The 15,231-nt window shown below is 40.1% G+C and overlaps 1 protein-coding gene across 1 annotated transcript in view; it reads right to left on the bottom strand.

Annotated features, from left to right (window-relative positions):
- Window positions 1-7,272: 7,272 nt before the first annotated feature.
- Mkln1 (muskelin 1) overlaps window positions 7,273-15,231 on the bottom strand; it is a 136,310-nt gene continuing 128,351 nt past the window's right edge. The window contains 1 exon segment of the mRNA XM_028866160.2: window positions 7,273-10,834. Coding sequence (XP_028721993.1) covers window positions 10,713-10,834 — 122 coding nt within the window. The 3' untranslated portion in view covers window positions 7,273-10,712.

Below are 15,231 nucleotides of genomic sequence, written 5' to 3' on the forward strand. Positions count from 1 at the left end.
TTGGGACAAATACTGACTGCGCGTTTTTCAAACACCCTGGCACATTCTCCTAAAACAGGAGCCTCAAAAATATGATCTGCTGCCAATACTTACTTGCAGAGTTGAGAATGGTCAACAATGTGTACCAGTGGATGTAGAGTTGAAAACAGCATTGCAAACTCCCATTCCGTTCCTGAGCTCAAGGGGCAGCTGTCCCATACATGCTGCATACACTGCCAAACAGCCTCATCTCTTGGGTTTTGTCAGCCATCAAAACTTTCCAGCATAGTGGACAGGTCACCTTTGCCTGGCTTTTCTCTCCCCCGCTGGGTGACTCTGGCAAAGGTGTACTTGACTGCTTTTGTTTTTCCTAGCTAAGTCACGATGTCCCTGTGGACGGCAAAGGCGTGCAGAGCAGAGGGATGTGTACGGTCAGCTGCCACATCACCTCCACTCCTCTATAACCGGAAAACGGCAGAGGAGGGCAGAGCATCACAAAGCCAGAGGAAGAGCAGATGCAGACTGGCACAGGCTCCAACAGAGCCGTCGCCCTTCCCAACTGACCCTGCAGAATGTTGCCCTTGCTCAGTGACAGTACCCCACCCGCTCCCCAGCCCGCCCCGCCCCATTTCCATGACCTCTGGTTGTCACTTGGGAGAAATGACTCTTGTAGACACACTTCCTCCTGTGGGCCTGCGCTCACTGGACACAGGCAGCTGGCGTCTTCAAGGGGCTTTGTTTACTGCTGTCTTCCTACAGGAGATAGTGACCCATGTGTCAGTGTTCCTCATTTTGATCCCTTGAATTCTCAGGATTAACTAAGGAAAGGGCAAGTTCTTACCTTATCACTGGCCCTCATGTCTTCCTGTTTTGAGAACACAAAGAAACATTACTTTGGAGCCATATTAAAGTACACCCTAGAAATGAAAGCTCCGCAGGAAGAGGTTGATTTTCAAGTTACATTTAAGCCCCACTTTGAATACATACCTGATAATGCAGGCTCATAAAGCCTGGAGCATTTGAACCCTAACAGAAGCTAGTTTATTTCTGAATCTATCTTTTAGGTCTGGTCCTTAAAAAATTCTCCTTGACAGCAGAGACAGGGACCTAGACTTTTCCAAACTCAGAACCTACCACTAGGTTCTCTCCCTTGGCTATTTTTCCTCCAATTAATTTTGTTTTGGTCTAGTTTCCCATGTACTTTTAAACTAGTACAACTAAAACCCAGGAAACAAGTTTAAACTTACAAAAAGACAAACTGCTGTTTGCCTACAGCAGATTCATTTCTTCCCATGAAACCATTTGCCAGTGTTTTTCAGCAACAGGAACTTTCCCAGGAACTGCGAGCATGACCACCTTAGCTGAACACTGCCTAGGATGAAAGCATCTGAGGCCTCACTGTCTGTATCTGAAAGCCGAATCAAACACTCCAGGCAAAAACAGGCTCTCATGGAGCTCAGGCTGGCCGCGAAATCGTATGGAGCGGGGATGACCTTGAATTCACTATCCTCCTATCTACTGGGATTACAGACACAGGCAACCCCACTTGTAGTTCACGAGTAGGGATCAAATCTAACCCCTCACGCATGCTAAGCAAACACTCCACTATCCCCAGGGCCCATTAATGTAAGTTCCTAATTTTCAAAGTAATTCTGGCAAACACAAAACATCAAATGGTGTTCATATATAACTTTTTATTAGGAAAATGAACAAAATACATTCTTTCTTCATATGTACATTACATACAACATAATTCTACAACTGTAGTTGTTCAGTAGAGACCACTCATTTATTTACTCACAAAGTAATGATAACATGTACCAAATCTGGAGTCAGAAAATTACTTTTACCAAAAAGAAGTCCTAGAAAGTCCACAAGGATTGGATAAAAGATGAACCAGAGAGGTTCACGTAGCCTGGGGACAGGGGCGATTGCAGAACTCAATAGAGCCAACACACCCTAAGTACTGACGCTGGAAGAGATGAGATCAGACCCAAGAGCACTGTTTACATGTTCCAGTTCACACATGCTGACCTTCCAGGTAGCCTGTAACATTGTTTCTGTTTCTACAATTCCTGCACTGCCAAAGGAGGGGGAAGAAGGCAGAGTCCAACAGGGTGCTTTTCTCCTCCACATCAGGCGTTAAGAGTCTAATCCAAAAACCGAGGTGCCAAACTTGTCAAACTTCTAGCTCCTGGCCGGTGTTTACACATTGTTTTCTAGGCATTTGTTTAGCAAGATAAGGAGCTCTTATTCCATGTAAATGAACTCCTCATCGTCTGCTTATATTGTATTTCTTTGGCTCTGCTTTCAGCTTTTTGAGTGTGGTTTAATTTTGGACATAAGAAGCATTCATCACCAACAGATCTACTCACGATGGGACTATGTTCCATGTGCCTGTGACGGTGCCTAAATGCCAGACAAATGCAGTCTTAGGGATAAAATTTCCAGTAACCACACAAGAAACACTCCATACCTGCTAAGGAGTTCTCTTTCCCCAAAGTTCATCACTAGAGATACACAGAAACTTTTTTTTTCTCCTTTTCAAACTTTATGGCTAGATAATGATTGAGGAACATAAGCACGGATAAGTCATATGTACACTGGCAAGCTGGTCCTACCTGTACACCTGCAGCAGAAAACAGAAAGGCTAGTAACATCTGCTTAAAGGCCTTTCTTGGCTTCGGCCATTTTGATAAAGAAAAGTAAGAAAAACAAGATTAAAAAAAAAAAGTTAGCCATGCCTAGTGGCCCACATTTTTAATCACAGCACTTAGGAAGCAGAGGCAGGTGGATCTCTGAGAGTTCCAGCACAGCCAGAACTATATAGCAAACAAAACCCTGTCTCAAAATAACAAAGGAAAAAAAGAAGTGGTCTTGGGTCTTGTCAGTCAGTAAATGAGAGCAGAGCCTTCCTTCCTAACTTTTACTTAGTTATTTCCCATTTGTCTGTAATAGGCATAGTTTTATGATTACAAATCAATATATGTTATTAAAACTCACAAAGGTCACTTAACACTTCCTAGCTTTCAGGTCAGCTGATTCCAGCGTGTCCAGGCCAGATGCTCTCCCCAGGAAGGGCTAGGTGCAGCCTCCCTCAGGTGGGCCTGGGGACATGAGGGTGTACCACCTGCTGGCAAGCTTCTCTCTCTCTCTCTCTCCTCCGGTTTTCAGAGACAGGGTTTCTCTGTGTAACAGCTCTGGCTGTCCTGGAACTTGCTCTGTAGCCAGGCTGGCTTCGAACTCACAGAGACCCACCTGCCTCTGCCTCCTAAGGACCTCAAAAAGCATGTGCCACCACTGCCCAGCTGCTGTGATCTTTCTTTATCTAATTTCCACCCAAACTTTGGCTCGGAAGCTCTTTATCAGATGGCATCTTAATTCTGGTCACTACATACTTCTGACTCACAAAAGCAAAACAGTTGGCTTTAAAAAACGTTAACGCGTGTCTTGTGTGGATTACAAGTATGTCTTCTTCGGAGATGGAATACTGCATGATCTCGGGACTAAGACGGGAAGATTCCTCCCTGAGCTCCCTCATCCTCTTCCAAGGCTGCAGACTCAGCTGTGCGTAACTTTAGAGCGGTAAGAAGAAGAAAATGTCTTCACTTCAAAAAGAAAAAGGAAACGTACACACTCCAGACAAAATCTGCTCACAGAAAAAAAAAAAAGCCACATTATTTTGCAACTTCTGCATTGAGCAGAAGGCTAGACACAAAGGATAGCCAATGCTGTACAACCTAACTGATTTCGAAAGACACTGCACACATTTTAGAAGGCAGATCGGCTTAAAGACCACAAACATCGCGTTTGTGCCCAGGCTAAAGGTTAGGAAAGGGAGCAACACTGTTCAGGAGGGATCTCTGGAAGCTTAGCAAACACATGGTCTTTTTCTTTCATGAGCAATGGAAACATTTCTCTATCTGGGGCATCAGCTTCCTGAGTGCCCTCTGCTTCTGAGTCGTCCTCTCTGTGTGCTTGTTGCCTGTGTTTCTTCTCCCCAATTAAAAAAAAAAAAAAAAAAAAAAAAAAAAAACAAAAACTCTCCCCATAGAAACTTATTCATACATAGTCTCGTATTTTGGATTTGGACATCTACCATTAAGTGGGCTGGGCTGATAATTACTTTTCTGTGTTCTCACAGGCATGACTGGCATTTATATGTGAAATCAGGCCAAGACCTGCAAAGGTACACGTGCTGTATAACTTCAGAAGTGGGCATGCTAAAAAATGAAAATGACACACACCTCTGTTCTCAGTAGCTACTGCATGCCAAGAACGTAAATACAGCAACTGCACTGTAATACTCTGCAAAATCACTTGCCAAATGCAGGCCGGCATGGCCTGAAGGGTTTCTGGTCTTGGGTTGCAACTGAATCTGAAGCTTTGCCAGCTGTTAAGGAAACCGGACCATATTCTAGGTTCTTTTTCCAATTTAATCCACCATTTTACAGATATGTAGAATACCTAAAAGCATAAAGTTATCAGAAACCCGCAACACTAAGGACAAATATATACAACCACCAGTATTGGATAAGAGTAATTCATTTTAAGACCAAAAAAAAAACCCTGTCAGTCCAATTCTGTATGGATCTGAAGTACACAATGACACTTTCTTCCTATTTTAGGGGCTTAGTAAACGAACACCAACCTACTAACACGAGCTGAGCTTAGGACTTTCTTGAGACTTGCTAACAACGGGGAGAAACACAGTTCCCAAGCCAGTCTGAGCAACCCTCACCCATACCCACGGGCTTGCTGCAGACGGAACACGCATGATTTCTTCGCTGCCAACTAACCTGGCATCCACTAAACAGTGGATGAAACTGAAGAATGAGGATGTCTTCAGGCTCGTTTTCTGTGTGGCAGCCAGCTCAAGTATGGAAACTCTTTGCTGGGCTTGAGGCTAGCATGCAAGATGGTCCAGGGCTGTGTTGCACCAAGAGCTCAGAAATGGTGACTCAAAAGGTCCTTTGGGAGCCTTCAACTGCACATTGAAACATTTCACTTCTATTTTTTTTCCCCCGTGGGCTTATCAAGGAACTAGCTATATGTAGAAAACTACTTACTTGGTTTTAAATTTTAAAGATTACTCTGGGCTGTTTTAAGGTCTGTATTTGCAAGAAGAGTAAAAAAGTTAGTTACCTAGGAAATGCTACTTTCCCAAGCCTATTCAGAAGAATGCAAGCTTTGACCCCCTTTGGTAACTTTTTTCCTAGCACTGAATCCACAGACTTATTCTAGCTTAATAATGAAGAGCTTTCTGCCTTGCTTAGCTTTGGGAACCTTCAAACTCCTGTTTTTTCTTTTTCTAGTACACTTTCATTCTCCTCTGGGGCTTTCTTCCAGAGGTCAACCCATCTTGGGACAATGCACATATACATGTAACAGTGCATGTGTACATATAACAGCCCACCGGGGCAGCAGAGAAAAGGGAGACACACGATTTCACAGTCCTCAGAACTGGTTCCCTTCCCTCCCGACTTGACGGAGACCCCGCACCGCATCCTTTCCCGTTGCTGATCCCACGGCTGTTGGACAGCATCCACACAGACCTGTTTCCAAGCAAGCCTGCCCGTGTTTGGGACAAGACGGCACAGCTGCAGATCTGACTTACAAACAGCTGGAATGCAGGAGAGAAATTAGAACCATCCTTTGTTTTCTGTGTGTGAACTGGACTCCAATTCAAGATCAGTGGCTTTAGAAAAAGAGAGAAACAGGAATTTTCCAGGAAGGTATTTCTCTCGGACTACTGGAAAGTCTAGCTCACCATACTGTCTAAGGACTCCCTAGCTTAGAGACTACAGATGTTACTGTCGGACAATTTTGTCACTAGCTTCATGACTGAGAAAGCAAGTGAGTCCCTTGGAATTGAATGTAAGTTCATACTTTTACAATTTTTAAAAATTTCATTTACTTATTCATTTATTTTGTATGCATGTGCATGTGTGGAGGTAAGAGTCAACTGTGGGAAACAGTTCTCTACGTCCATCATGTGTGTCCTGGAGAACACCTCTTTACGTTCTAAGCCATCTTACCTACCCTAAATTCATGGTCTTTATCGGAAAAGATATTTGCATCACTATATTATGTTTATTTAAGAAAATAAGGAATATCAATGATTTAGTGGTAATAAAAGCCATTTATAATATTCAAACTGTATCAGGAATTAGCCCCACCCCCAAACCTTGGAGCCGGGTCTCATTATGCAGCTCCAGCTGGCCTGGAACTCACTATGTAGATAGACTGGCCTGGAACTCACAAAGATATCTTTTTGCTTCTGTCTCCCAAATGCTGGGATTAAAGGTATGTACCACAACACTAAAAGCCAACGATTAGCACAAATTTCAACTTCAACAGAAAATCAATGCTACTGATGGAGACAGAAGCAGAAAAACGTTGGGTAAAAATACAACGTAAAGAAAGGGTGACAGCAGATGTCGAGTGTGGTGGCACACTGGTCTCCATGGACTAGCTCTCTCTCAGAACCTGTATTCTGCCAACAGTTCTATGACAACTGTCCCTAGTGCCAGGAGAAGCAGCCAGACCACGTTTCTCAGTGGAAGTTGCCATTGAAACGATCATTATCCCCAAATGAAAATGGCACACGCATTTTATAGCAATATCTAAATGTTATTACTTCTTTACCAATATACATTTTTAATCTCATTATTCTCTTATCATAAACAGAAGCATGTATGATTTACAATAATTTGACTTTTTTTTTTTAAAGCAATACAATAGTTCTAAACAGTGCCATAGAAAAAAATCCGAGAAGTAATGAATAAAGTTAAATTAGCCAAGGAAAATAAATGAAAACACAATTCACAGTAATTGGTGAGTAAAATGAATTTACGGTTAAAAAGTCATCTAAAAATAAAATCTGAGATAGTGTTTATTAAGAAAACAAGAGCATTGGTGATGAAATCAATAGACTGCAATAACTCCACCCCACAAATAAGCAAACTATTCATGTCAGTCATTTGTACTGGTCAGCTCCATGTAATTTCAACAAATGTGGAAACTCTGACCTTCAACTGACACACCTATATAGAGAAGATTTTATATAATATATACCTGACATATACTAGAAGCTTTGGATAGCCAAGCCATTTTAACATTAAGACAAATTACAGAGACTAAACCCACAGTCAAAAACCACATATAAAAATTAGTATTATTTGCCTAATACAGAAAACAAAAATTGCATTAAAGAGCCCAACGACTTAATTTGTAAATATTGTCATATACAGACCTCTATGACATATCTCCAGCAACTAGAGATTTTTTTTTCTTGTAGAGCCTGCACATCCTAAACCACAGACTAGCTAAAACTTGGTGAAAATTCAAGCAAGAATTTCTGCAAAGGGATGAGACTGTAGATGAGCAAGGTTTTTTAAAAAGCGAGTGTTAGGAAGGGCATTTTTAAAGAGCTTTGTGACTTTGTCTACAGTGCACACTATCAAACCAGAATTCCCAACGGTCATAAAAGAGTCAGCTAAGGATTTCACACTTGTTTCACTCAGGAAATAAATGACTCACAATTATCCAACAAGACAAAATAATTAATTACTTTATATATATAATTACCATGAAATTTAATTTAACTCTGAGATTAGTAATCAGGAACACTCTTTTAAGTGCTTTTTGACTTATTAAACAACAATCTCGATCTCTCACTAAATGGTGAAGTTCCTCAGCTAGCTTTTATCTGTATGGATTTCAAGCCTACTCTGTCCTGTGAAGCTGTTACTGTGGACTTCTGTGAAACACTTTTAAGGCAGATGTGGAGAGCCAGCGGAGTGACAAGCGGCCAGCACTCACACACAGAGCACACACTGCACTCAATACAGCTTTATAAACAAACACAGCACTGACTTGAAACCTACACACTTTTCTACAACAAGCCAATGACTTCATTCCCAATGCTTTCTCTTTTTACTCTCTGGACACAGAATGGGCAGTTTTAGTAGAAATGGAAACCGTTATCAAAAAAGGTGACTTTGATAAAGGTTAACACTGTATGTCAGCTTTAACGACACAGAGGTGGGAATCCAATTCTAAATGACTCTCTGTGTGTAAAAAACACGACATAACTGAATCCAACAAGCTGGTGGCCAAGTTAGCTCTCCTACTATTTCATAAATAAAACGCAAACGCACTGTCAAGTGACTTGCAGTTCAAATTCTTACGGAATACAAGGGTGGAAGTAGCATCAGGTATCTACAGCTAATTTCTGATTGAAAGCCACATATTCTGCTGGAAAAAAGGAGATGGAGGTGAGGCTGAAACTGGGGATTAAGTCAAGGGAACAGTTTCCCACTAACACATCTAAAGCTACGTGTTTTAATTTGGGACTAAGCTAGAACATGAAACTTTAAGTAGTAAAGCACATGTATTTGGTTACTTAAATACTAACTTTATTGTATAAATTATAATATTCTGCTGTTGCTCCTTAGTAAATAAATATCTGTACAATTTCTCAACCTGGATTCTGATATGCAATGTTGTGAGCAACATGTCAGTCTGGTCCCAGACCCAGAAAGGCCCACACTTCCTGAAGCTGTCACTGCCAGTGCCCCCTTAACCCAAGGCACAGATTCTAACCTCATCTAGCCAGCCCTGTAGTTATCTCCTCAGTCGGTGAGAGATCTCAGGCAACACTCAGTGCTTTCTTAGGACTCAACCACTTAAACAAGGTCATGAAAATTAAAAACTCAAACTAAATAAAAGTGAGGAGAGATGGAAATAAAGCAGGCATGATAGAAACAGAAAAAAGCAGTTATGAGGAAAAAAAGAATCACCGAGGTCAAGAAATGAATTTCATCCAAATAATAGAGTCTGAGGAACTGATGGGAAAAACTCGGGGGGGGGGTGGGGATTGGGGGAGAACATGCATACGAAAAGGTGGCAGGTATCAGAATTCCATTTGGTTGTATTGTCAAGATGCTCAGCTACAGCTCTTATATTTTGGCAACTTCCAGTTCAGGTTCCTTTGTCAACTACTGATTTGTATCTGTCTTTGAAAAATGAGATCCATCAGGCTACACTATTAGTGATACAGTTTATGCTCTTGGCTGTTACTCAGGAGAATCACTTGAAGAAATTATAAGTCTTTGACTATCACTCAAATGTACAGTTAACTGATTATTCTGTATTTATACAATTTGATACCTCATAAACTATACATCATATTTTTCACAAGATAAGGTATTGACTTACATGTTTAATAAATTACTACTGATTGCTTTGGGATGCTTGTAAAGCTAAAAAGCCATGATTCAATCCTACGACCGGCAAAAATACATTCCTGTTCATCTCAATTGGCAAAAATATACTCCCATTCATCCTCAAAAGTAAAACCATGAAGTAAAGACAGAGGAAAAAGACATATCAAAGTCTCATTCCTATACAGACACTTTTTGAAAGTACAGGTCAATTTCATAGTCACTCACTCTTAACAGCTGGCATGTGGATATTAGAGGTTCTGCTTTCAACACGGTGGGTTACCAGCTGCAGATGGCACACTTTCAGCGATGTGAACACTAACTAGCCAGATGCAGGTTTCTCATGCAACATTCCACAACACCTAATAGGAAGGTATGCTCCTCTGTTCCTGCATACACAAGAATGGAACAATTTGTTGTACTTTTCTGTCTAGTGAAAAACCTAGTATTTTTTTTTCCTTTTGTCTATTTAAAAAAGCCTGGTCCACATGCTTGCTGAAACGCCTGTCAGTTGTATACCAAAGGACAACCACAAACCATTACTCTTCAAAACAGCAGGGAAACATATCAGAAAAAAAAAAAAAAAAAAAATGAAAGCACAGCTCTGGAACCCACTTCCCCAGATAAAACTGCAACAAAAAGAGAACTCTGAGCAGAATGTGAGCACTGGTTCTGTATAACTCTACCAGTTATACAAATCCCTACAAAGCTACCAGTGAAAAAGCCATCAGGACAGGGCCTCTCCCGCTGCTCATCTGGGGAACTCTTAAATAAGTTTCGGGATGACAGCCTTGGTTTCAGGTTTTGGTGATTCGAAGCCAATGGCTACTGTCATAGCCACTACAAAAGATCAATTCAGAAATGCCAACTCTGATCGGGAGTCTGGGTCAATCTTGAGTTTTGCTTTTTGGTTTTATGGCAAAAAGTATAAACTGAAGCCCTCTAACCTCTCTATTGTTTAATATAATACAAGAAAAGTCAACAGTTCCACACAGCAGCTTCACATGCAGCAACTGTCCCACAGGAACACACGTGTTAAGAATGACGCAGGAAGCCAGTGCACACTTACAACAGTTGTGATGTGAGGAAAGTAAGAGGGAAAGAGAGGAGACCGGGGACAACGGCCAACAACCCACAGCAACCCCACCCCTGCGCACTGAGTCCACCAAGAGTGCTGCTCTCCTAACTAAAATCAACCTGGAAAACTGGAACACAGAAAAGTGTCATTTCATTAACACTTGTTAATTCTTAAAAGCTAAAGAAAGATATGCATAATTAAATGGGAAGTATATCAATTTCACTTTATTAGCCTACTGCAGGAATATGAGGCAAAGGGGACTGAGGTCAGGTACGAAGGAGAGGGTTAAAACTTGTGATAATAAGGATCCTTCAAAACTCTGATGCAGTCCTCAATTACTGCGACGTCACCTCTGCCCAGACAAACACGGAACTCCGACTCCAGTCTCCACTTCTGAGCCTAGCAATTCCTCAACTTGACTCCTCAGTTTACAGTGTGATGAGGTCTACCAGATTGCCTTTAGGAGGAGTCATGCTGTCGGGAAAGAAATTTACTAGGGTGTCAAAGAGCTGAGTTCTTTGAGCATAGGTGTGATCCACATCTGAAAAGCCTGGTGAAGAAAAGAAAACAAATTTATATATTATTTCAAAAATTCAAAACAAAACAGAAAAGTTAATGTGACCAGCATCATGCACAATGGGAAAAATTAAAATCAAGACAGGCTTCAAGACTAGCTAAACTATACCATCGTGATCCTGGTTCTACCAGCTCACAACATGCACAACAGTGGTTCTCAACCTTCCAAATGCTATGACCCTTTAATAGTTTCTCATGGTGTGGTGACCCCCAATCATAAAATTACCTTGTTGCTACTTCATAACTATAATTTTGCTACTGTTATGAAATGTGATGTAAACATCTGTGTTTTCTGATGGTTGTAGGCAAACTCTGTGAAAGGGTTATGACCCACAGGTTGAAAACCACTGCCCTGGGGGTAGATGCAGCAGTTCCGACTAGGCATTATCAGCCTCCTTGGTGTCCAGCACCCATTTCCTCACAGATGTACATCTGTGAAATCCTGTTGACTTCACAGACATCTGTACAGATTAAATGCAACTACAACACCTAGCAGAAAGATTGTTACTTCAGTAATTAATACTGATTTCTCATCTCTCCTTTGCTAAATTATTACTCTACTACTAATTAAGGAAATTCCACTCCTCTATCTCTTCAGTGCTCTGTCCCAGTAATGTTTTTGGTAATAAAATATAACAAAAATCACAATGAAGAGATCTTCAGGAAAGCAGGCTAAAAACAGCAAGGTGTTTAGAGGTGGAAGTACTGCCAGAGGACTGAGTGAAAATACAGACAACCAAGAGAAAGAAATCCAAGTACTACAGCACATAAGGTACCTTAAATGCCATTATTATGGTGCTGTGTAACAGGTTTCATATTTAATGAGAGTAACTAAGCACTTTTATGCAAATAAATACCACAGAGTAATAGATGTTTTTAAAAGAGAGTTTATTAATATAAAGGATTCTTCTCTCCATTTATATCTAGCAACATTTAATTTTTAAGGTCACACCAACCAATGCCCCATTTGGGTAAGTTTGTATACTGATCTCAGTTGCTCCAGACTTCTAACATACAAATTAAATGCTTATATGATAAATGATTTTCCTATTACTGAATGGCTAGCTGGGACCATCAGAAAAAGGACCATGGCTGTGATAGTTCAGAGAAAACACAAATTGGACTGATTCCACTCAACAGTTTTAGATCCAAATTGTTTTAATCTTGTAAAGAATAGAAATAGAACATAACATTGTCAAGGTTACCAGCATCCTGGAAGGAAATAAACAATGCCTTGAGAATAGTTCATTCCTTTTTATTTTAAAAAATTATTATTATTGGTATTTTTAAGTTTGCAGGGGGAAATGTTTCTTCCTTTGAGCTTAGCTTAACAAAGCTTACTATCATATCATAGACATGAATAGAAGGAAATACTGCAAAATACTAACAAAGCTTATTGTGAAGGTGAGATTATAACCCTTCTCTTTCTTATGCTTCTCTGAATTTTTCCAATTGCTTTACTTTCAAACCCTGCAAACACACAGAGGTTTCGAAAGTCCAATGACTAATCATCCAGGACCTTCACTTTGATGAGTCTGCCTGACATGTCCTTATTATGACATGATGATGTCTTGCCTGATGTGTCCTTATTGTGGACACAGACATGCCCAACTCATCATCTTTTTGTGGAAGCACCTGTGGGTTTTGTACACCCTCACTCTGGAATTACTGAACCCATTTCAACTAAGAACAGAACACCCACTCATATGACCCACCATCCCCTTCCTCTTCCATCCCTGCCCCACTCTACACATACCCATCTCCTGTGGGGTTAAGGAATGAGGCTAGGACCTTGCACATGGTAAGTGTTTTGCCACTGAGCTACATCTTAATGCTCACTCTATATTAAATTTGGGAAACTTAAATAAATGTTTTAATAATCTTTTTATTATTCATTTATCCCTAAGCAAAAATCTGACCTGAGATCACACTCTATTTGGCTTTGAAGTCTCTTTGATCTGAATCAAATCTGCACTTTTTCATCTTCTAATGGCACAGATTAGTTTTGAAGTACATAGGAAAGTTGTATAGTGTGTGTTAAATTTGGGTTTGTCTTGACGGCTCTATGACAGACACTGGTTTACGCAGTCCTTGGTAGAATACGAAAGAAGTGATACTGTGTCCTTCTCAGTGCATCATCTCAGAAAGCACATGCTTATCAGTTTGGACCGCTATCAATGGTATTAACTTTGGTCATAAGGTTAACTCAGCCTATGCCCAATTTCTCTGCTAAAGTTTTATTCCTATTTCTGAAATTAATAACTGCTAATGGGGAAATTGTTCGACATTGCATAAATACCTTGTTTCTCAAAACACCAAAAACCAGTGATCAGTAGTCACTGGTGGTTCTTACTGAAAGAGCAATTATAAACAATTGTGATTTTTCTAATTGTGATCCCTTCTATAGTTGCTAACTGGAATTCTGTTATAAAGATCTTTCTCTCCTTTTTGCTTTTTTTCAAGACAAGGTTTTACTATGTATCCCTGGATGTCTTGGAACTCACTTTGTAGACCAGGCTGGCCTTGAACTCACAGAGATCCACTTGCCTTCTGCTTCCCAAGTGCTGGGATTAAAAGTGTACGCCACTATGCCCAACTATAAAGATCTTCTTTTATCTTTCTTTTTAAATTTATTTGTTGGAATCAGTATGTACTCCTGAACTTTTCTCTTATTTTCAATGTTAAACTCATCTTTTGTCACCATTCACTTTGATATTCACATCATCTCAGATTTAACCAGTGAGAAATATACCCACCAATTTTTGAGCATTTCTTTACTTTCCCATACAATAAGATTTCAAACTCATTCTTATACAGCTCTGAAGTCAATCATTTTTTCCAAAAAGGCATAATTCTTTGTAGTAGCAAATTATTTAAGAAATCCAAAATCAGTTACACTAACTGTCAACATATCATTTCTAGGCCTGGACATATAAACTCCCCCCTTAGAATCAGTTAAGAGAGTTAGCAGTTTAATAAGGTCTCACAGACAGTGGGTGAGGAGACTCTAAAGGCTATCTACTTAGTCTTACTGCATTTAACTGAGTGTGTAGGACAATACGTTATGCTCATCTAGTCCTCAAAAGTATCTTCACTTTGATCACTAATAAGGAAATCAAAACTTACACTACCATCGGACTACAGAGGGTCCTTAGAATTCTTTCGTAAGGACCTAGCAGATATAGCACAGTTTCATAAAAACATTTCAAAGCCACACAATTAAATAAAATATGCTGGATAGTATGTTTTTACACTATGTAACAAAAGCAGCATATTCAAAACCATATGCTTATATATGCATATTAATATAAAATCTTGATTAAAGAGTCTATATTTACAAAGTCACCTCATCACTGAAATGTATTTGTAATCCCACAATCAAGACTTGGGGCACTATTGTGATTATTTATAGACAAGTGCAGAATGGCAGAATATTTGAGTTGCCAGAAGCACATCTCCAGTAAAGTCTGCCTTCTTGTTCTAGGTCTCCTATCATATAGCTGTTATTTCATGTTCTGTTTGGAGCCACATTTTTCAAATTCTGTGCTGTTTGATGGTGACCCCACCATTTAAAGTGGCCTGGAGCTGCAATCTAGTGTTTCTGAGAGTAAGAAGCTGTGACATGGCTTTCAGAGACAACAGGCTAAACAAGCTTCATTCAGGTAGGGACTTTGGTCCTCCTGACCATGAGTTCAATGTGAATGAATAAATAATGTATTAAATAAGGAGACATTAAATAGAAATACCCAAGAATCAATGTTATGCAATGATCTATTGGAGGGGCTCACAGAAACTTAATTCTCCAAGTTTCCCATAAGAGCAGTGATTCACCTTCACTAATTGTCCCTGTGATTATAAAACATAATTATCTGAATAATCAGAATCAATTATATCAACATGTCTCTTTTACAAGGCAGTGTTGGGTAAAGACACACCAGGTAGAGCAGACTGGGAAGTTGTGTGAGGAGAAACTTTGCTTCATCTGAGTAACGTTTGTTTGCCTGTTTGTTTTGATATATGTAAAAGGGGCAGGATCCAGGACACCCCCTGATCCAACACTAAGACTGGCATCACAGTGGCTGCAGAGAAAGGTGGTACTGAGAAAGGTGTCACCCCTCATGTTCCTCTCTCTTCTGCTGCGCTGTACTAACCAGGACTGAAGACAATGACTGCTCTAAAGACATGAGGATCTACCAGGAGTCAGCTTTTTTATACCCCAGGAAACAAGTTGTTCTTGACAAAATATGTCCTTTGGCAGAGAGCAGGAAAGAGACAGGAGAAAGGAATTAAGCTAAATGGTAAAATATTTGCTGACACAGTCTTAACCTATTTAATCACTGTCAAGAAATTCTTGTTTTAATGGCTAAACAT

Source organism: Peromyscus leucopus, chromosome 3 (assembly GCF_004664715.2).
Source record: "Peromyscus leucopus breed LL Stock chromosome 3, UCI_PerLeu_2.1, whole genome shotgun sequence".
NCBI classification, from domain to species: Eukaryota; Metazoa; Chordata; class Mammalia; order Rodentia; family Cricetidae; genus Peromyscus; species Peromyscus leucopus.